This window comes from Pleurodeles waltl, chromosome 5 (genome assembly GCF_031143425.1).
Source record: "Pleurodeles waltl isolate 20211129_DDA chromosome 5, aPleWal1.hap1.20221129, whole genome shotgun sequence".
NCBI lineage: Eukaryota > Metazoa > Chordata > Amphibia > Caudata > Salamandridae > Pleurodeles > Pleurodeles waltl.
In genome coordinates, this window is record NC_090444.1 from 87,935,255 (window position 1) to 87,959,504 (window position 24,250).

The 24,250-nt window shown below is 44.5% G+C and overlaps 1 protein-coding gene across 4 annotated transcripts in view; it reads right to left on the bottom strand.

Annotated features, from left to right (window-relative positions):
* Nucleotides 1-24,250, bottom strand: part of SLC5A6 (solute carrier family 5 member 6) — a 177,662-nt gene that overhangs the window by 7,728 nt on the left and 145,684 nt on the right. For all 4 annotated transcript variants that reach the window (XM_069233662.1, XM_069233664.1, XM_069233663.1 and 1 more), the window contains exons 10-14: nt 16,117-16,229; nt 12,563-12,630; nt 9,988-10,074; nt 5,545-5,726; nt 2,022-2,119 (exon numbers count right to left, since the gene is read on the bottom strand). In XM_069233662.1, coding sequence (XP_069089763.1) covers nt 2,022-2,119; nt 5,545-5,726; nt 9,988-10,074; nt 12,563-12,630; nt 16,117-16,229 — 548 coding nt within the window. The remainder of the gene's footprint in view (nt 1-2,021; nt 2,120-5,544; nt 5,727-9,987; nt 10,075-12,562; nt 12,631-16,116; nt 16,230-24,250) is intronic.

Consider the following 24,250-nt stretch of genomic DNA (forward strand, 5'->3'; position numbering starts at 1 on the left):
TCTTCCGCCGTTTTGGAAAATGTAAGAATAGTGCCTTCTGCGATAACTTTTACCATATAATGCTGGGAGGAAGCAGGCCATTTTTTTGCAATGTCTGGCTCAGATATCTCCACCAACCAATGGTGTTTTCCTGCTATAACTTGCAAAACCCACCACCAAGAAGATAAAGTGCTGCTTAGAACAAAGAAGACCAGGAGAAACAGAAGAAGGTAACTGGTTGTTGGAGCAGATTCCTGTCCGCCTGGTAGAGGTCTGAGAAATGTTCATCCTCAGCCAGCTATCTTGGACCCCGAAAGGTTACATTGAGGGCCAAGAGCTAGTCCCTTGCACCCAATAAGCAAAAAGAGAGCGCACATGACAGATTCAGGGGAGCAACTATGTCCCAAGCCACAAAAGGGTCCAAAGGAAAGAGTGTGCTCTGCTGCCTTGAACAAAACAACAGATCCAGTTTGGAACAGACTTTTGGCTGTGGTCCTAAAGGAGGATTGTAAAGCCTGTCATGCACTGAAAGCAAGCGTCCTACCCAAAAATGGTCCCTGAAGTTGGAGATGTAATGAGCACCATAAATTTAAGTACAGAATATATGCTACAGGGTCTGGAAGTTTGGACACTTCAGTCTCTGCTTCTGGTGAACACACACCCATTTGCGGATCCAAGAAAGCAAGTCTATGTTTTTGGGCAGATGGTGGGGCCTACAAATTTGGGTGCAAGGACATCAGCTCTCTCCAGAAAAAAGATGCTCTTGTGATGTTTTTTTCATGCTTTTCTTACTATCGTGTTACAGATTCGATTAATAAACTGTGAAAGGGGATGTGAATAGGGGCCAATTCCAAAAGCCTTGGATCGCACAATGAAAAGCTTGGCTTCTATTTGCTTTCTTGGAATGTACGAGGCTGCACTAATCCCAAGAGTTAGAGTCTGTTTGAGCCCCATCATCAAAGACAGATATCTTGGCTATCCAAGACTGACATCAGGAACAGCACTGAATGAAGCCTGAGATTTTGGGGGAACGTGGGCCTCAGTACATTGCCACAAAAGAAAGATTATAGGACTGTTCGGCAAAAACTGACGGAGAGTGAAATCAAGATCCTCGCTGAATCCTCTGGAAAAAAGGAACCAACACGGTTCGTGAAGGCATCTCTGGGGAAGGACCCAAAAGTAAGATCAGAGGTGCATGGTGCCACCTGTCATTAATGGACAGCTATTACAAGAGTTTTCTGGATCCAGTCTGGTACCTGGAGAGATTCGTATTGTGAGAAGTCTGCTGGTAGGTATAAGCAGTCATCACAAACAGCTAATTTATTACTGCCCCCTAGTTGCTATTTTGAAAAGCACAGCCCCAAGAATAAGACTAAAACCTTTAAGACCCCCATTGTGTTTTGGATGCAAATTGCATTTTCTTAAAGCTTCATAAATCATGATTTCCCTAATCGATTTTTGTTGTTTTGGTGATGTCTCATCACTTATATTTTTTCTTCTGTTTACTAAATTGATTTAGCAGTTTATTTTTTAACTTTAGTTATGTTTTAGTGCAGGGGTCTCCAACCTTTTCCATAAAGAGAGCCACTTCTGATCAGTGAAAAGCGTCCAGATCTTTTAGGAACTTTGATCACTGTTGCAGGATAATAGTAGTGACCAAGCATATGTTTGCCACAATAGCGAGGGACACAATACTGTCAATCAAGAATACTAATTACGTAGTATCATGAAGGCACATACACATAGGTAAGCATAGATTTGCTATTCTTGGTTCCATTTCCACACACCTTGGATATTAGGGCTCTGTGATAGGCTATCAGTACTCCTCGCTGACACCTTCATTTACTCAACACACAGGACGCTGTTTAACGTTGTTGGAGCTCATTAACTGCTACCCCACTACTTAATGATGCAGTTCCCTAAAATCAGCACATGAAAATACAATGAAATGTTATTACAATCCAACTTGAGGACCTTTGTTGAGTACCAGTCAATAAGTTCCATTCATCACACAACAGTATATATCGCAAGAAGGGGCATACCTGTTAGTAAGCTCACAATCAGACCCACAATGACAACCGTGGTGGAGTTGTGCGCACTGTACCACATGTAGGATAACGAGTAGAACTTGGCCAACCCACTGAAGCAGAAACAAAATAAAACAAATACTTTACAATGAAGATCAAACCATTGGGTGGGAGATATTATAAGAGCACAAGGGTTCTGGAATGTTAATAACGAACGTCCTATTTGTTTTTAATAAGGCGGTAATATCCATTGAGGTACCCCACACTGAAAATAACACATACTATAATATAGATAAATAATATTCAGAGATACCCACAAGAAAACAACACACAGCAATCTTAACACATTGTATTTATTTCGCAAACACAACTGAGGGGCACCTGGGATGAATCCTACTGGTACACTGATACGCACAAGTGGCCCCACTCACTGGAAGAGCCCGAGGGATGTAAATCGGCCCACATCTATGACTTCCGTAAAGGCCTGTTAAACCAAGGTTCAATACCGGGCACCTATAATTGTAGTATTTGGTGCCACCGATTATTCACTGTGGATATATCAATATGGCGCCTCACTTGGGTATTACCAGAGCACCACAGGCAAACGCCTTTGGTGGGAGTGATGTGGTTGAGGTTGCTGTTTGCAGTGAGAGTTGAGCTGGTGCAGCATGAAGACTAATAAAATATACACTATACCCAGCTGACCTTCTCGCCGAACAAAGAAGGTGCCTCCTGGGTTACACTTCAAGGTACAGGCTTGTGTGAACTCTAAGTACAAGCTGGAGCATTCTGGCGACAGGACTCTGAAGAACCGATGGGCAAAGGCAGGAGGCCTCAGGAGGGTCAGAGGACTGTCTCAGGCATGCGCAGTACGCACTAATAAGATAAAGGGCCCTGAAGCAAGGCGGCCCACTCTGGTGGCAGCCGGCTCCAAAACGTGCAGTTAAGTTGGCATCAGTGCCCACTGCTGATGAGTTCAGTGAGGACAGTGGGCACCTGTGACACTTGGTGTACTGACAGCGCTACGCAATCACTGAGCTGTTTGGTTAAAGGGCGCCTGTACAGCTGGATCAAGTATTTAAAACACTTGCCCTAATGAACAAGCAACAACCAAAACTCTACAAGCCTACAAGGGCTACTGAAATGAACAACAACAAAAGTACTAAACAAACACCAGGTAACTCAGAAGGAAACCCCTTACTGTGCGCCTTCGCACCTACCTGACTGACCTTACCAGGTCAGTATTGTCGATGTCACATCACCAAGCTGAACCACTGCACTCATTCCACAGGGCGCTACACCTGCCCCGATGCTGCACAAACAGCGATCAAGGCACTACCTTGCATGAGGGTGCTGGGCCTTTTTAAGGGGGGTGAGCGCTAAGCACTCCGTCCCTCTTCTAATCTCTCTTTAGGGTGATTTTAACCACGCCCATGTTACGTCAGTCACTTTCATTGGTTCGTGGACTTGCCTTTTAAAATCCGCTTGATTTCATTAGTGGAAGGCATGCATACGCCATGCCTTTTCCAATGTTTAGCCCTCCTTATGAGCACCGGTAAACTACTGGAAACATACGAAGCTCCATGTTTCCCATTTGGTTTCTGAAGTACTTGTTCCCTTTATTTCGCAGCATGATCGTGCTGTGTTTTACACAGCGCGATTGGGCTCGTCCCCCATTTAATGTGGCAAAAAAAGTCCGGCTGGGAGTTTACAACGCTAATATCTAACTCGGCGTAAAGCGAAACCCGTTGCATTGCTTGTTTATTTAAGAAATTCTTGGGTGTCTGTAGGTGAGAATGTGGATTGATTGCCTGGGTGGGTTAATTGCTAATCAGAACAGCTAAACTGGATTTAAAATAAAACACCAGTACGCCTGCTGTTGTGCACACTGGCCTGTTGTGTGGCAGCTTTGCCGTCCTACCTTTACTGGATGCTTTCTCCCAGCCCCACCATCTTTCTCTTGCCTTTTACAGCAGTGCTTATCACACCCGTCACAGGTCAGCCTCTGTGCTTGGCTGTAACACTGGGCACTGAGAGATGTTGCACTGTACACCCTTCAGAATATCTCGTGTCAGACTCATTCCTTGGCTGAATTAACCATCCTCGATTATTCCGAGAAGCTCAGGGTGACCACATTGTTTGGTACTTGTTGAATTATACTGCTACCATGGACCAGGCCTCACAGCTGTAAACCACAGTGTTCTACTTCAGCTTTATGAGTTAGCATCCGCTTTAATTTTCAAATATTTATAAATTATACATGTTCTGTGACATTTAAGTTACACGTGGAATACGTGCATCCTGTCTCTCCAAAACCTTTCTAAATTTGATCAAAGTAGAAAACATACGATTGACTACGTGGCAGCTCTGATTTCATTAACACACTATTAGTCACCAACTAATATTCTCTCATGTGCTCTGCAGTTTAGGCACAGGCTTTGTCCACATGTGCTTCATGTCACTGACCAACACCAACTCAACCCAGGAAGGCTTGGAAAGCAGGCAAGCAAGAGTCAATGCTTCAATTAATAACCCTCCCGAATCCTCTGGATGGTGCCAATTAACATAATCTGATATAATTCAGGCCATCAATGTATGGGCTACTTTTTAAGAGGGAGGTTCCACCTTTAAAAATAGATCCATAGACCCACTTTTGTAGGAGACAAAGCAACCTGCAGTTCTACGCCCGATTCTGGCCACTTATTTAGGATGGTGAGTTTGTCTCTTGCAGCAAATAATTATCAGCGCAGGCGCTCAGCAAACAGAACTTTTACATTTGAAGACAACTGCGTGTGAACTAATGACAAATAAGAACTGTCTTTGTATTAGGATCATATTACAGCTAAGATGTTACCATTTCACCTTTGTTGGAACCCAGATACAGGGCTACTGAAATTATGGGTTTTTGCAGCTATAGTGTCTTCTGCATAACTATGGGTTTTTCAAATTTGCCAAATTATCCACCAGCTGCTACATAACCGGCAGATTTTAACAAAAATAATTTGTTTCCAGATCAAACGAATCAAGTTAGTAAAAAGGCAGCAACACGTACTGCTGTGCAGTTGAAGGGCTTTCGCAAGAACGGACTGGTCATCTTTCGCTTGCTTATTGCTAGATGGGCGCCAGACTTTCTCTAATGAGGTGATAGTGTTAAATGGCAAAATGTCTCACATTGTGTAGCAAGAAAAGGGTTAATTATGTGGCATAATTTAGAAAAAATTAGCCGCATAATGTGGCCCTCCCCTTGCCGCATAATTCCAGTGACCCTGACCGGATTACAGCGCATAAAATATTTTGCAGCATCTGCTGTCGAAGCGCCACACTGAAAGGATTTTAACATTTTTCCTACCCTGGCCTTGCCACCCTTGGCAGTCACTCTTTTTTTGCTGTTTCCTTCTGCTGCGTGAAATCGACAGATATACTTGTATCTTCTCCCGTGAGCTAATCTCTGCTCTTTATTTTGCCCTCCACTTCCCAGTCAGCTTCGCTAACTCAGATACAGCCGTATTTGCGTCTTATCGCCGCTCTGCTACATTACCTCTTTCTGACGGGGGCCGTGGACAGCAGCGTTGTCATGACAGCAGTTGTGAAATTCCCCATTTCCGGGCTGACGGTGCTGTTCAGCAGCTGAGAAGGGGCGGACTTCATGTTCTGCATAAAACTCCCGATTCCGACCCAGAATGCCATGGCAAGCCCAGCTAGCAGGCCGGTGAGGGCACCCTGAGGACAAAAAGGCAACAGTCACGGAGGACAAGGATGCAACACTCACTGAGAACAGCAACACTCACTGAGGACAAGGATGCAACACTCACTGAGGACAGCAACACTCACTGAGGACAAGGAGGCAACACTCACTGAGGACAAGGAGGCAACACTCACTGAGGACAAAGAGGCAACACTCACTGAGGACAAAGAGGCAACACTCATTGAGGACAAAGAGGCAACACTCATTGAGGACAAAGAGGCAACACTCATTGAGGACAAAGAGGCAACACTCATTGAGGACAAAGAGGCAACACTCATTGAGGACAAAGAGGCAACACTCATTGAGGACAAAGAGGCAACAGTCACTGAGGACAGGCGGGCAGCAAACAGTCATCGGGGGCAAGGCGGGCAGCAAACAGTCACCGGGGGCAAGGCGGGCAGCAAACAGTCACCGGGGGCAAGGCGGGCAGCAAACAGTCACCGGGGGCAAGGCGGGCAGCAAACAGTCACCGGGGGCAAGGCGGGCAGCAAACAGTCACCGGGGGCAAGGCGGGCAGCAAACAGTCACCGGGGGCAAGGCGGGCAGCAAACAGTCACCGGGGGCAAGGCGGGCAGCAAACAGTCACCGGGGGCAAGGCGGGCAGCAAACAGCCACCGGGGGCAAGGCGGGCAACAGCCACCGGGGGCAAGGCGGGCAACAGCCACCGGGGGCAAGGCGGGCAACAGCCACCGGGGGAAAGGCGGGCAACAGCCACCGGGGGAAAGGCGGGCAACAGCCACCGGGGGAAAGGCGGGCAACAGCCACCGGGGAGACAAAGGCAACAGTCACTTAGGACAAGAACGCAACAGTCACCGGGGGCAAGGCGGGCAGCAAACAGTCACCAGGGGCAAGGCAGGGACAAGGCGGGCAACAGCCACCGGGGGGCAAGGCAGGCAACAGCCACCGGGGGGCAAGGCAGGCAACAGCCACCGGGGGGCAAGGCAGGCAACAGCCACCGGGGGGCAAGGCAGGCAACAGCCACCGGGGAGACAAAGGCAATAGTCACTTAGGACAAGGCGGCAACAGTCACTTAGGACAAGGCGGCAACAGTCACTGAGGACAAGGCGGGCAGCAAACAATCACCGGGGGCAAGGCGGGCAGCAAACAATCACCGGGGGCAAGGCGGGCAGCAAACAATCACCGGGGGCAAGGCGGGCAGCAAACAATCACCGGGGGCAAGGCGGGCAGCAAACAATCACCGGGGGCAAGGCGGGCAGCAAACAGTCACCGGGGGCAAGGCGGGGACAAGGCGGGCAGCAAACAGTCACCGGGGGCAAGGCAGACAACAGTCACCGGGGACAAGGAGGGCAACAGTCACCGGGGACAAGGAGGGCAACAGTCACCGGGGACAAGGAGGGCAACAGCCACCGGGGACAAGGAGGGCAACAGCCACCGGGGACAAGGAGGGCAACAGCCACCGGGGGCAAGGCGGGCAACAGCCACCGGGGGCAAGGCGGGCAACAGCCACCGGGGGCAAGGCGGGCAACAGCCACCGGGGGCAAGGCGGGCAACAGCCACCGGGGGCAAGGCGGACAACAGCCACTGGGGAGACAAAGGCAACAGTCACTTAGGACAAGAGCGCAACAGTCACGAAGGACAAGAACGCAACAGTCACTAAGGACAAGAACGCAACAGTCACTAAGGACAAGAACGCAACAGTCACTAAGGACAAGAACGCAACAGTCACTAAGGACAAGAACGCAACAGTCACTAAGGACAAGAACGCAACAGTCACTAAGGACAAGAACGCAACAGTCACTAAGGACAAGAACGCAACTGTCAATAAGGACAAGAACGCAACTGTCAATAAGGACAAGAACGCAACTGTCAATAAGGACAAGGGGTCAACAGCCACCGGGGGCAAGGCGGGCAACAGCCAGTCACCGGGGCAAGGCGGGCAGCATACAGTCACCGGGGGCAAGGCGGGCAGCATACAGTCACCGGGGGCAAGGCGGGCAGCATACAGTCACCGGGGGCAAGGTGGGCAGCATAGAGTCACCGGGGGCAAGGTGGGCAGCATACAGTCACCGGAGACAAGGCAGGGACAAGGCGGGGACAAGGCGGGCAATAGCCACCGGGGGCAAGGCGGGCAATAGCCACCGGGGGCAAGGCGGGCAATAGCCACCGGGGGCAAGGCGGGCAATAGCCACCGGGGACAAGGCGGGCAACAGCCACCGGGGACAAGGCGGGCAACAGCCACCGGGGACAAGGCGGGCAACAGCCACCGGGGACAAGGCGGGCAACAGCCACCGGGGAGACAAAGGCAACAGTCACCGGGGAGACAAAGGCAACAGTCACCGGGGAGACAAAGGCAACAGTCACCGGGGAGACAAAGGCAACAGCCACTGGGGAGACAAAGGCAACAGCCACTGGGGAGACAAAGGCAACAGTCACTGACTACCATGACCATATTTCCTCCAAACAGAGCAACTAACACTCGAAATAACATGAGCACGAGACAAAATACAGGAGTAACGAGTGGCCTGCACCAAGACTGTTATGAAGCTGAAGGTTCTGCTTTCAGTGGGCGAGCATTGCCAGCAAATCCTCACAAACTACAACAAATACATATAATCAGCATAGAAAAGTGGGACACATTTCTAAGGTCAATATTACTTTTCAAATCACAAATGTTTTTTTCTCACATGATGACATAACAGGTTTAGAAATCACTCATGGTCACAACACTTGTACTTGATGCATGTTGTTTGCTAGCAACATTTAAAAATGCTATTTTTTCTGAATAAATAACATGTGACGCTGTGAGGGAGAGGCATCTTGAAGACGTTTTGAGATGGAGCCAGTAACTTAGTGCTGCGACCTTCCTATCAAACCTTCAGTGTGAGCACAAGGCACTTGTTTCCAAAAAGAAAAAAAAGAAACAAACAACAACAAAAAAAAACTTAATTCCCCATAGTCTCTAGAGCGAAACTGGACAAAGGTTTTCTTTGCTTTTCCCTTCTGGCTGTATGAGTTTTCTTTTTCAAAAATGTGCTGTTCTGTTTTAATTTATTTCCTGATGCATGCAGAAGCCTGTTGGCCGAAATCTGAATACAAATCAAAGATGCTCTGATTGTGTAGACATGTTCTATATATCTGCTTCACCCACTTGGCTACCTACAAAAGTGGCCCAGGTTTGCAAATTGAGGCAGCTTTGGCCCAGTAAAGCTCGCTGTATAGCGGTTTTGCAAGATGTGGATGACAGCATGGATTGGAGCTTGCTTCAGGCAATAATTGTTTTAATACCAGAGAAAACAACAATACAAACCGGCCCAACAGACCATAAAACAGCCCCAAAAACAGCCAAAAACCTGGCCACTCACTGACCTGTCAGGCCAGCCCAAGGTGCAGTGCCTGATTGCTCAATAGGTCAGTCTGGCCCTGGTCAGATTCCAAGCAGGAGTGTGGAGGAACTTCAAGTCCAGACCAGCAAGTGTCCACCTTCAGGTGTCAGAGATAGAAGTGTCTACATGGAAGCAAGAGCAGCCATCTTGCTCTGGTGGAATGTGGTCTTGAACACCCCATATTGGTCCTGTTGGACCTCTGACATGTACCAATGCCTGATGCTACGTATCTGCTGATGGATTATTTAGGAGGCAGCAAATCTCAATGGGCAGGGCCCCATTTGACAAAGTTTTCTTGGCTGTCTAATGTCTTTAAATGTGCAAAGTAGATGCAATGGTACATACGGAATCGAGAGACTTCTCGGCGGGAGTGATTAGGTTGGGGATAAAAGCAAAGATAGAAAAACAGTTTCGTTTGTAAGAAAATACGAAATAACCTTTGCAAGGGAAAAATGACAAGTTCTCAGGGAAACATCCCTATCAGGGAATAGTGGCTTAGGGAAGACAGGGTCTTCGTGTTGCTCACCCTTCTGGTCGATGTAGTAGCCACTAACAATTTTACCTTGAGGAGCAGATGTTGACCGGTAGGCTTAAATATACTAGGGTGAGAAAGAAGATTTTACAATTTAGCAAAGACTAGATTTAATTTCTCAACGGAAATAGCTTTCTTGCTGGGAATGGACGGCCTTGAGAAATGGCTATCATTTATTTAGGCCCTCCCAAAAGCAGAGTCTGTTTGACTGGGATTCAAACCTGTGAACTGCAGGCTGCTGCGCAAGCGCACAGCCCACTACTCTATCTTACCTGCTAATTCCGTATGAAAGGTGGAAATGGAAGGGGCTAGATGTGTGTTAGGTGGTGTGCTGAAAGGTGGGACGTTCACATCACTTACAGTGGAATTTGCACAAGGGAAGAACATTCCAAGGCAGAAGAGACCGAGAAGAGGTCCTCCAACAATCCCAAAAATACTCAGAGCTGCCTGTGGGAATGAGAGAGAGAGAGAAGAGTTATACAGTTTTATACACACCTAGTGGCAGACACAAGAGAAGCCATGTCAACCATATGAAAGATCAAAAATCAACAATGAAGGTAGCATTCACACACATTGTCAAATCATTACATGAAAAATCTCACCCTCATGCACTTCTGAGGCGCGTCCTGTAAGTTATTGTGTAACGTGATGAGCATGGCTGAGCAAATTAATATCTGGATTTTTCGATTATTGATTTGATTAGAATCAGTAAAACTAGAGGTGGGTGTTCAAGGGGAACAGAATGCATACATCATCTCCCGGTACTTAGATTCTGTGAAACCTTTTAGTAAGGCCCTGAGGAGGGTGTGTTTGGATTATAGAAGTGAAGTCTAGGAAAGGCACATTATGAGGCATCCTAAAGCCCTTGTACATCAAGCTGTGCAACAAGAGACGTGCACCATGCTGTGTACCTTACTCCTGTTGCAGATGTACAGGCCTATATGTGATTATCATCTACGAAAGGCCCATTCGGAAAATAGACTGCAGTGTCAAGCTGTCAAATCACTACATGAAGAAGCATTCACTAATGCATTAATAAGAAATAACCAGGCAAATTCAACCCCAACTAAAGCCACTTCAAAAACTATTTGACAGAATGATACAGAACATGTGAACGTGAAGTCCAGGGATTACCAAAGGCTTAAAACTAAGCGCATTCAGCAAAAACAGTTGCAGAAATGTTTTGCAGAGACAAAAAAGCCACTGCAGGAGCACTAAGTGTCCAAACTATGGGTGCATAGCACAAGTAGCAAGGCCCCCCTGTTACACACCTAAACACTGTAAGCTACATTCTGACTTATCAGAGTAAAAGCAGGAGACTCACAACCCAGACAGAATCATGGACAACCAAACTGACACTATGATAACAACACCAGCCAGGGTGATTACCTAAATGACCCAACTCAGGAGAGAGCAGACAGCAGGAATTATAGTAGCCCCCAAAAAACAAAAACAAAAATTTAAAAAATCAACGCGTCACCCACCAGGAATTGCTGGTAGAAATGAAAACCAAGGTGATCACTACAAAGCCTTTCGCAAAAACCTTTAACTCAAACTATGCCACCTCTGTTAGGAACACACAATACAGACATGGGGGAGACAATTCACGAAGCAAGTAACAACTCTAATTTGTAGACCACATTTAATATCCAAGTGTAGATTTATCAATTTATGGAATTCACAATTTCTAGGAATCGTCACAGAAAGCTGCACCAGGAGTGGGGTTCCAGGCGGATACCTGGCAAGGTCATGGGACAGTCCATTTAGAATCCGCGAGGAAAGAGGCAAACCCTTCCGGTGAAAGCCCTTATCACACCACAGTTTGGGTGATTCACGGCCCTTCCCTCGGTTGAAAGGGATTTAGGCGAGCACTGGGCTGAAAATGGAAGAGAAATCCTACCCTTTCCAGGCTAGAAAGGGAAAGGCGAGCAGTTTATCAATGCCCACAAGCATAGTTTGTGGATGTTTCCAGTGTTCCAAATCTAGAAACACCTAGGAATACCCATTTCCCAGCCCTTATATAGGATTTACTAGTGCAGAGAACTCTGCACACTCGTAGTGGTGATCACCCATAAATGGGCTTACACCTTGCAGAAATCCCTTTCTGAGTTCCCTGTTGTAAATGTACATTTGCAAACAAATTTACTTTTGTGAATCAGCCTCCTAGGTAAAGGTTCAGTGGCCTCAAACAAGGGCGCCCAAATAGAAGCTGAAACCCAGATGGGCCAGGCCCTGCAATGAACTCGATCCAGCCTGGCCTACGGATATCAAAGAAACGCACTTCCTGATGTGGTCTTAGGATGAGAGATTTGCAGGCAAAAGTGACGAAAAGCTGAGATGAAAGACAAATCGCTGCAGGTATGTCGCTTCCCGCCAACAGGTTGGACACGCTTTTTCCTAACTATGTTAAGGTTTAAACCTTAGCATCAAAACAGAAATGCAACAATGTATGCATGCATCTATGAGTTACATGTTGCATATTAAGTTTGGAATCAGTGATATAAACTTGTCACAACAACAATTTTTTAATGTGATCTCCTTTTATGGTCAATAGACTTCTTTTGACTTTTACGTTTGACTTTTAAATGTCTCTACAAATTGTGCAGGTTTTAATCGGAGTAATTTTTCCATCTCAGTAGTATTTTGCTGATGTAAGTAAAGGAGTCACAGCCGTAAAAATTATTAAAGGCAAAATCTACTGTGAATTGTACACAAGGATGTTCATTAAAATAAATTTGGACGGTCCCACTGAAGTCATGACTAAAACCTCTGGTTACCCCAGGATGGCACTGGGATGTTAAAAACATGCCTATGATGGCATAAGGTACACTGCACCCACCACATCTACCCTTGATTGGGGGTAGACGAAAAGAATCCCTGCCCCGAGACTGAACGGTAAAAACTAATCAAGCAAAAAAGGGAGCATCCATCTTACCTGCAGCACTGAGCCCATGAAGGAGGAGATGTAGGCCATGGCGACGCACAGCAAGCCATACCCGAGAGCTGGGGAGGAAAAAATGAAGAGACCCTTAAGGGATGTGGGCAGAGCACAAGGAAGGGTGATTCGAGTGGAGAATTGGTATCCTGTCAAAACATCTACAAATACTACACACAAGAATTAGAAAACGAAAATCAAACTTAGCATGTTATGTCTGCTGCACAAGCAGTGTAATTTGGAATAAACAAAGGAGTGTCTTTTCACAACAAACCACATTTATAGGCTAGGCACTATGTATTCTGGGTCTATGCTAAAAGCGTAATGAAGCCGATAGAGGCTAGAATGGGCGAATCGTTTTTGCGATTGGTTGAGCTTCTAGCATCCATCGTCCTACAGGGATGACTCCTGCCTTTTCATCGTATTTTATTCCACAGCGTCACTGATGCTTACCAGATTCATTCTGTTCAGGTGCATCTTACACACCTCTCATTACAGCAGTTTATTGGATGGGACTTTCCTAGGGGCCTATTCACAGACTGCAGTTTGTAGAACGTTCAGTAGTACAAGTAAGGTACCACATAATGCTGTCCACAAACCTAAGAATGTAAATCTCTTCTCCGAGTTTTTCCAATGGGAGAGCCTCACACATGTAGGATTAGTACTTAGTAATAAATGTGGGCGGGACAAACGGGAGTGGCTGAAGAAAAAAAAAAAAGGGGCATGCTACTACTAAATGTGAAGACTAAAGCGAAATTAATGAAGGTTGAGGGGGTATTAATGACGGTTAGGGACACGCTTGGGGAGGGACATGCACCCACCTACAGAAGAGTAAGCCCACTGCTATTCACAAACTGCACTTTTAAAGTTACTACAGCCAAATAGGGAATCAGAACAGTCGTAAATTACACAGGTCCATTGCCACATATGGCGGACCACTGGTACTGCAACACCCTTCCATAGAAAACAATGGCTGTAGGGGCTTAAAATAAAATCCCATATGAAATAATGTTTATTTAAAATAGTTAAAAATATGAAGAAGTATGATTTAATGTTCAAAAATGTCTAAAAATAAAACAGTTGGTATTTAAATATAAAATATTTAAACTGCCTTTTTCGAATTTATAAATTCAAGTAATAATAATGCTTATTTACAAAATTAAATAAATTTTAAATACATCACATTCTAAGAATATCAATGCATAATATATATGTAAAAACACTTCAGGTGGGAATTTAGTTTTAAATTTACATTTCAGAAAAATAATTTTTCATTTAATTGGGCCCCCGTCAGAATTTTTCACAATTTTTTTTGAAGCTGGAAATGTTTAAATATGTATAGACTTATTTAAACATTGCAGTTAAGTACCATTACCTTTTTAAAAATGCAATAACATGTTTCTGCTTAAAACAAAGCCCTGTTATCTTTACCATGCTTCTTTTGGTCAGAGCCTGCCCCCCTCCCAGGATCACTTGAGGCCCCCCCAGGGGGGGCCAGCTCCCCAGTTTAAAGACCCTTGCACCAGAGAGACTACACAGTAGGGTGCCTATCTGCCTATGGTAAAGTATAGGGAAAATTAATAAGTTTTATCAAACTTAATAAGTTAGAAAAAATATTTTATGTTAAACAATGTAAATTCATTTTATAATTTTGTCAAATAAAAAATGCTTAGTTTTGAAAGAAATATTTAACTTATTTGAATAGAGTAAATTGAATAAAAACTATTTTTTCAAAAGTTTACATTTAAAAGATTACAATTTAAATTAAAAGTAATTGATATTAAGCATTAATATTGTTAAAAGTGAAGTCCACAATTAATTAAAAATAATTTAATAGTCTAATAAAAGTTAATGTTACATTCATTTTTTAATTTAGAAAAGGCTGTAATATTTTATAAATAATTCTAGTTTTTTTTTTATATCTAAACATTAAATTATATTTATCCATATTTTACCTTTTTAAAATATTTACATTTAAAATGAGGTTTCATTTTAAGCAACTACTGACATTATTTTCTAAGGATGCGTTTGGTAGTGCCCGTGGTTGACTGTGTGTGATGCTGGACCTACTACAGATTATTTTTTGGGAGTAGTAATTTACACTCCCACATTTGGCTTCACCCCCTTCTTCAGGCGTGACACATATTTCTACACTTTTGAGCAACTTTAACTTTTACCCCCCCCCCCCCCTCCCCCCGACTCGGTATTCTCCCGACGCACACAACTCGGTATTCTCCTGACGCACACAACTCGGTATCCTCCCCGACGCACACGACTCAGCGGTCTCCCCGACGCACACGACTCAGCGGTCTCCCCGACGCACACGACTCAGCGGTCTCCCCGACGCACACGACTCAGCGGTCTCCCCGACGCACACGACTCAGCGGTCTCCCCGACGCACACGACTCAGCGGTCTCCCCGACGCACACGACTCAGCGGTCTCCCCGACGCACACGACTCAGCGGTCTCCCCGACGCACACGACTCAGCGGTCTCCCCGACGCACACGACTCACACGACCCAGCGGTCTCCCCGATGCACACTACCCTGCAGTCATGCACACGTCCCAGCGGTCTCCCAGACGCACACGACCCAACGGTCTCCCCGATGCTCTCCCCACTGATATGACCGAGTGCCGTCCAAGTGTTACGGCCAAGTGCTATAGCCGGAGAGAAACAGCGATCTGTTCCATCGAAAACATGACCCAGCATTCCTGTCAGTTCCATCAAACGTGCTTTTCGGTACAGATTACCTCAAGCTTTACTGGGGCACACCCCCTTGTGCACTCCTGTGAAGCCTCACCTTGTGCTTCTTGCTGCACATCATTCAAAGCTCTGATGACACACAGATCTCTCTCACTGGTATATATGATAACGTTATACTGCTGACCCCTGTACATTGATACATGTATATATTTTGGTCCTAAAGCTACTGGCACGTGGGTGCCAGTAATGTTTTTTAGGCTTTGTGAAACACCACGTCTGGAGAAACGTCCACAAAGTCCGACATCAGCATATGAAGGCAAAAGAAACAAGTCCCCGGAGGGCTGCCACTACAAGTATCCGCCTCAATCCATGATCATCTAAAGTGCACGACAAAAGCAGATTTCATACCAAAGACGCAGTTACCACTGAGATTTCATAAAACCATAAATTCATCCAGTGACTTTCCTGAAATACTAGTAACTGCTACAGTGACAGGAGAGTGACTCAGGCACTAGGAACACAAGTTTAAGATCTGCTGTAGCAGCAAGAGAGAAAATAGCTGCACAGTTACTGGGTGCTTGAAAGGGAAGAAGGGGATTAGAGTAAATTGGAATGCGGTTCATAATCTCAGGAGCCATTCTGACACTTCCCAAACACCAAGGAAAACATTGCTTCATTTGACACATGGGGGCATTGAAAGAAAACTAATGACACTTACATGCTCTCGACGTGCCAATACACCTTATCACATATACACAGCGACAAGCTTGTGTAAATACGTTATATTACAGCAGAAGAAATAAGTAACCCTTTTAAAGATACTGGTTCACATATAAAATGCAAGACTCACCAAGAATCTTGGAAATCATGGTGGCTCGTGATTCTGAGAGGTCTGGGAAGTGAGGCTTTACCAGGTCCTGCATGGTAACAGTAGCTAAGGAATTAAACGCAGAAGAAATGGTGCTGAAAGAAAATAAACTGAATTAGAAGGTTCTGTGGACTCATGACCTAGTGCTAAAGATTTGTTGGAAACAATGTATAAACACTTCCATTTAATTACTTAATAACAAACATTGGGTGCAGTTTACAGGCCAAATTCTATGGTTAACTCTATTACAGGGGTCTCCAACCTTTTCTGTAATAACAGGTACATCTATTCAAAGAAGATAATTCAAACTAGTAATATCTTTTTGTGTAGAAACCGTGACCAGACAGGATTGCATTAGCAGTTACCATATGCAAGATTACCAGTCGTGATCACCTCAGTTTATCAGTCACGGTTGTCAGCAGTAATGAAGAAACAAGAATTTGTCAATTTGCAATTCCTCTGTGTAAGGAAATGCCTCCTTGTCATGGCTACCCCCTAACTTTTTGCTTTTGCTGATGCTAAGTTTTGATTGAAACTGTAATGGGACCCTGCTAACTAGGCCCCAGCACCAGTGTTCTTTCCCTAAACTGTACCTTTGTCTCCACAATTGGCACAACCCTGGCACTCAGATAAGTCCCTTGTAACTGGTACCCCTGATACTAAGGGCCCTGATGCCAGGGAAGGTCTCTAAGGGCTGCAGCATGTCTTATGCCACCCTGGGGACCCCTCACTCAGCACATGCACGCTGCCTCACAGCTTGTGTGTGCTGGTGGGGAGAAAATGACTAAGTCGACATGGCACTCCCCTCAGAGTGCCATGCCAACCTCATGCTGCCTGTGGCATAGGTAAGTCACCCATCTAGCAGGCCTTACAGCCCTTAGGCAGGGTGCACTATACCACAGGTGAGGGCATATGCACATGAGCACTATGCCCCTACAGTGTCTAAGCAAAACCTTAGACATTGTAAGTGCAGGGTAGCCATAAGAGTATATGGTCTGGGAGTTTGTCAAACATGAACTCCACAGTTCCATAATGGCTACACTGAAATCCGGGAAGTTTGGTATCAAACTTCTCAGCACAATAAATGCATATTGATGCCAGTGTGCAATTTATTTTAACGTGCAACCAGAGGGCATCTTAGAGATGCCCCCTGAATACCAATCTGACTTCCAGTGTAGGCTGACTAGTTTCTGCCAGCCTGCCACAAACCAGACAAGTTGCTGGCCACATGGGGAGAGTTGCCTTTGTCACTCTGTGGCCAGGAACAAAGCCTGTACTGGGTATAGGTGCTTCACACCTCCCCCTGCAGGAACTGTAACACCTGGCGGTGAGCCTCAAAGGCTCACCTCTTTTGTTACAGCGCCCCAGGGCATCCCAGCTAGTGGAGATGCTTGCCCCTCCGGCCACTGCCCCCACTTTTGGCGGCAAGGCTGGAGGAGATAATGAGAAAAACAAGGAAGAGTCACCCACCAATCAGGACAGCCCCTAAGGTGTCCTGAGTGGAGGTGACCCCTGCCTTTAGAAATCCTCCATCTTAGTTTTGGAGGATTTCCCCAATAGGATTAGGGATCTGCCTCCCCTCTTCACAGGGAGGAGGCACAAAGAGGGTGTAGCCACCCTCCAGGACAGTAGCCATTGGCTGCTGCCCTCCCAGACCTAAACACACCCCTAAATCTAGTATTTAGGGGCACCCCAGAACCCAGGAAATCAGATTCCAGCAACCTGAAGAAACAAGAAGGACTGCTGACCTACAAGCCTGCAGAGAAGACTAAAGAAGACAACTGCTTTGGCCCCAGCCCTACCGGCCTGTCTCCTGACTCGAAAACCTGCAACCAGCGACGCATCCGACAGGGACCAGCGACCCCTGAAGCTTCAGAGGACTGCCATGGAATAAAGGACCAAGAAACTCCTGTGAGCAGCGGCTCTGCTCAACAGCAACTTCTTTGCAACAAAGAAGCAACTTTTAAAGAACTCATGTTTCCCGCCGGAAGCGTGAGACTTCCCACTCTGCACCCAACGCCCCAGGCTCGAGATCCAGAGAACAAACACCACAGGGAGGACGCGACTGCGACCCCGTGAGTAGCCCGAGACGACCTCCCTGGACCCCCACAGCGAAGCCTGCAGAGAGAATCCAGAGGCTCCCCCTGACCACGACTGCCTGTAACAAGGGACCCGACGCCTGGAACCAGCACTGCACCCGCAGCCCCCAGGCGACCCTCTACCTAGCCCAGGTGGTGGCTGTCCCGAGATGCCCCCCTGTGGCTGCCTGCACCGCTAGAGTGACCCCCGGGTCCTTCCATTGAATCCTATCTAAAACCAGACGCCTACTTTGCACACTGCACCCGGCCGCCCCTATGTCACTGAGGGTGTGTTTTGTGTGCCTACTTGTGTCCCCCCCCCAGTGCTCTACAAACCCCCCCCGGTCTCCCCTGCGGGTACTTACCTGCTGGCAGACTCGAACTGGAGCACCCCTGTTCTCCATAGGCGCCTACATTTTTTGGGCACCTCTTTGACCCCTGCACCTGACTGGCCCTGAGCTGCTGGTGTGGTAACTTTGGGGTTGCCTTGAACCCTCAACAGTGGGCTGTCTATGCCCAGGAACTGAGACTTGTGTTTTACTTAACTGACAAACTAACCATTACTTACCTCCCCCAGGAACTGTGGATTTTTGCAGTGTCCACTTTTAAAATAGCTTATTGCAATTTTAACAAAGACTGTATATGATATTGATTTTTATTCAAAGTTCCTAACATACCTGTGTGAAGTAACTTGCATTTCATGTGTTTACTTCCAATCTTGAACATGTGGTTCTTAAAATGAACTAAGAAAATATAATTTTTCTATATAAAAACCTATTGGTCTGGAGTAAGTTTTTGAGTGTGTGTTTCCCATTTATTGCCTGTGTGTGTACAACAAATGCTTAACACTACCCTCTGATAAGCCTACTGCTTGACCACACTACCACAAAATAGAGCATTAGAATTATCTAATTTTGCCACTATCTTACCTATAAGGGGAACCCTTGGACTCTGTGCACACTATTTCTTACTTTGAAATAGTATATACAGAGCCAACTTCTTACACTCTGTATGGGTAACACCCAACGTCCATTGCTGCAATGCCCCTGGCACCAAGGTAATATTAGTAATAGGTTTTCCCAACACCATATGATTTATCACTTAAATATCAGTTTTAAATATATTTTGGATAATCAGCCCTTTTCCTCCAAACATCAGCTTGTGACTCATGAAATTACACACATTTTCGTATCAACACAGACTTTTCTATTTTGGTCTACATATATTAATTCACCCAAGCAAAAGCTTCTTATTTCGTTGATGAGAGATATTTATAGGAAGGTGGGGAGCTGCCAACACACACACACACACACACACACACACACACACACACACACGAAGATTTCGGTGAATAGTTTACTCTGTCACAATGGTGCCAGATATCCCGTCTGCCGAAATATAAACCCCATTGTTTCCCATCTCATTTATATTTCGGGGGGCAGGATATCTGTCACCGTTGTGACGGAGTAACCCATCCGCCGGTATCTATATTGGGCCCATTATCCTATCTATCTAACACTAAGGCTCAGCTGAAAAGGACTGATCGTTCATTTTAATTTTTTTTGGCAGCTTACAAATTATATCTTGTAAACAAAGAAGCACGACAACCATTTGATGGGAGCAAATGTCTTGTGTTTTGTTTAGATATATTTATTTATTTGCATGTATGTGCTATTGCATGTTAGGAAACAAACAGGAAAAAGCACCCAGAGTGCTGTAATATCTGAATTTGAAATATGCTGATCAAAAGCATTTATATGAATTATAATATGTTTCACTTTATTGCAACCCTTCAATTAAGAGTCGCCATACGGCGACTCTCTAATTTGTTGGCTCACCAAAGAAAATTAAAAGGAACAATTTGATACTTTCCACAGTGACTTTTTTTTTATTTTTTACACAAACAAACCTTCAATTAATAGAGTTCTGTGGTCACTGACAGTCTACCTCTTTGCTGTCTTTATGGATCTGTACAATGGGTAGCCTTGCAAAAGAGTTTTTGTCCTGCGAGAGAGGTGTTGGCTCTTTGAACTGCATGCCATTTCCCTCAAGATATACTTGTTGCACGAAGTATCCAACATTAGAAGAAAATAAAAGATGGACAATTTATTACAGAAAGTAGAATTTTTTTGTTTGAAAACTGAGCTACGTGCCTCCAGATTATCTCTTTAGGTACAATCTGAAGATAGACTCGCAAAACTTTAGCAAACCTTTGTGGTTATGTCTGCTTCATCAGAAGAAAATCAGTGGCAAAAGGCCACAGAGCATCTTCATCATCTCCACATCTGACACACATGTAGTTGGTCACCAGGACTGCCAGGGCCTGTGCAGCTTGCTGCACATTAGGGATAATATTAATAGTCCTAGCCCCGTGATGTCCCGCCTTAAAAAAATTCTTGTCAGAGATTTTCATTTTTCTTTTGTGCTTTTGTATCATTAGAGAAGTAATTTAGCTCGAGTAGACATTGCTAATCTAGGCCAATTCTTTCTGGACAACATTGTTAAAAATGATGAATGTGTTGCAGTGATGATGTAATATTTCAGGAACTATGAGACCTATATACTTCATTTTGATGTCAAAACATAGGTTTTAGGGAGTCAATTAGTCTTATGAAGACAGAAAAACTCCTCAGAGCAACCCTTCCACCATTTACCAAAATGACAGCTCTATAATGATGTTTTAGTCATCATATTGGTAATTTTTTTTAATCTTGTTTTTGTTTTTTTCATTGATTCAAATTTGTAAACTTGAGCGAAGCACGTGGTAGCAGAGGATCTTTACCTCCTGAGAGAGTGTGGCTAACTAAAAAAAATTGGAGAACTCCATCAACAAAGAAAAACGTATTGTGTGCCAAAGTAATCTGAAAGAAAAGCTAACATCAACTGCAGCTGGTCAGAGTTTGAGATGCTTTAGAAATAGGGCTAGACAAAGTTCACAAAAGGTTGAAAGTGATGGTGGAAGAGGATCAAATATTTTAACATTGTAACAATAAGTGCTTCAAGTTGTATACAATGACAAAAAAAGCCTTGAGAACATTTGTCAAAAAACAGCAGAAACTAGCTAATCACAACAAGATTACAAGTCTTCTGAGTAAGCGACAACAACCAAACCCAATGCCCATCCACTCAGAAGATTGATGGCTATCCCTCGTACACCTCCAATAACTGATCTGAAAGCACAGGAACTTGAATGTGTTATCTGTGGTTTAGCCACAACAATGGCCAAAGGGATTGACGAAAGAACAAAGTACAAATTATGTGAGTCTCAAAGGGCAAATGTGTTTTTATCTGCATCTAGTTCCTTCCAAGAGGAAGTTTTCAGCCGAGTAGCTGATCTCAACAGTGAGGTGAATGTTTTTGCAGTGGATTTATGTGCTCACCCAAACTGCATGCATGCATACATTCGAAAATATGAACATACAATGAGCTCCCAGCAGCAACGTAACTGCCAGCCTTCAGTTAAGTTTGCACTCTTTGTGAAAGTGAATTAAGTTTTAAAGCCACTCGAGTGCTGGCAAAAGGTGAGATCAGAGGAATAATGGTCAACATTGACAAAACTGCATTGATCCATAGTAATGAAATTAAGATTTTTCTGGTGGGAATGAACAATGATAAAATTCGTTATTGTCAATCTAACAAAAAGAATGAACCAATTATGGTGTTCTCAGCTGATTTGATTCCTGAAGTTCTTGCTGCCAAATTAAGATCACAGGATGTAGTAAAACCAGCAGGAACCATTTTAAGAACAGTCCTGAAAGATTTCGATTTTGGACTTAATGACAAATTTTGTGATGCCTCAGAGATCCGCAAATCATGGGAGTCAACAAAAATGCCTGATGTGGTCTTGACATTTTTTACATCATGGTTTAAAATCAGCAAAGCAAAAATGGTAAAATAAAGTTCTTGAGTTCAGAACAGAAGCTGTCAACATTGACGATGGCTTTGAAGATATAGGCGGGGAAGTGGAAGACAGGCTTAGAAGGTGCAAAGGTACTGTTTCCAAATCATGTTTTATGAATTACATCACGGCAAAAAGAAAACTCGGCCACACTCGATGACTGCCCACACAATCTATGACAAGTGCAAAAGTTGAGAGCTAATCACTTCAATAAATAGGTTGGTGTATCAACAAGGTATAATGACTTAGTATGGAGAAGGAACTTGTTAGCAGCTCATGCTGTAAAATCCTGTGAATCTGACAACACACCAGTTCCAAGTCACTTTATCAGGACAGGATTTACAATTGCTGTTCTTGATAATTTTGATTTTGAAGACATCTCTTCTATGTCTGGAACATCCAGCACAAATGATACTGCCATGGTGCTTTTTCAAGACGGTACCAACGAAGTAACTGCTCGAAAACAAGCTGAGTCAGCTGTAGGCATAAACAAACGAAGCAGCAAACTTCTAACTCAACTGCAAGTAGGGTTGCCAAAGTGTGCAAAATCACTACAAGCCACCAACATGTCCCAGTGTACCAGAAAGATTCAAAGTGGCTGAGGACATGGATCATCTTCTACGCGATGCTGCGGTCTGCAAAGCTGATTTAACATCATTTATCATATTGCTTATTCGGCGCAGACTGAAGGATGAAGAAAAGCTAGTTCCTCTGTGGGATGGAATTCACGCTCTTATCTCACAGAATACTGTCTCACTGAAGGAGGTTGGGTTTTTACCAGTAATACCATCTCCAGTTACAAACTAAGCAACAGTATACACAGCTCTAACAATTTTCCAAAATGTGTGGGCTCGGCTTGAAGACCAGCATATCCTGCCAGTTTTCTGCAATAAAGGTGTTTTCTGTATTGAGGCTGACATTTTTATGTGCAATCTAGTAGAATTTGATGATCTTTAGCCAATGATGGGCATTTCAACATGACAAAAGCTGCCCTGAGGTGTGCAGAAAGTTATCTCAGTGGATGTGGCACAGACTATGCACTTAGTAAGGATGAAATCTTTGGAAGTAAAACTGTCCAGTCAGTATTGAGCAGAACTCATTACATTCACTCATTACAAGGTATGCTCATCACATCTGAGGCTATAGAAACAATGTGTTGGAATGTTTTCTGGAACTAGATTGGCAAATTAGGTTTTGCATATCTTATCTCAGAAGTGAACAAGGCACAGGGTGCACTTCATTCAAAAGCCATAATGCAAAAGCCAGGCAATGTTCAATACACATTTCAAAATCAGAACTTTGCTAGTACTGGGGTAATGTTATACACATGACTACTCTAGTGAACAACTTGGTGCATACTGATAGGGAGAGCACGCATTGGACTGCATTAACTAACTGAGATATGGGTCCTGGTATTTGGAAAGAGTGAAGAAGCTAGAGGTGGAAAACCAATACCTCTACTGAAAATTCATCAAAAGACATTTTGTGGTGAAATGCTATGGCTCCAGATATAAACTGGAACTGACGATCCAGAGTCCTTTCCATTTACAGCGTTTTCAGAGAGATGACAAATTCAAATATAATAATGGACCATCATGCAACTGTTCCTCATCCACGGATTTGTGGGAAAGAGAGGGGGACTTTTTAATAAACCTGTTGACAGCCTTCTTCATTTCATGCAGCAGCAAGGAAACCCCTTTGAAATGGCTAAGCCTGTGAGACTAGACAACTTTGTGACCAAACAATATGTGAATAACAATACTACTAGATGTCCTGGAACATGGATCGAAACTATTTGCAGAATTGAAGCAGGAGAGATTTGTATTGAAAAAGAAACAGCTGTTTGACATAATCACTAAAGCTAAACTTTCATGCATTAATTGCCACATTAAGAGTTTCGTCCAACCAGCCACTACAAAACATGGTACAAAAAACTTTTGCAAGGACAGAGAGATGGATGTAGTGAAAGAAAGGGGTGAATTTATCAAGGACATTGTCACATGATCTTTATTTCTCCTTATTTATCTGTATTATTTGATGGAGATGCTGCAATTAAACTAGTGAAGCACAAACTCGTACAAGACCACAAAAACAAAAACTATCACCTGAAGAATTTTAATTCGACAAGATATCCTCAGTG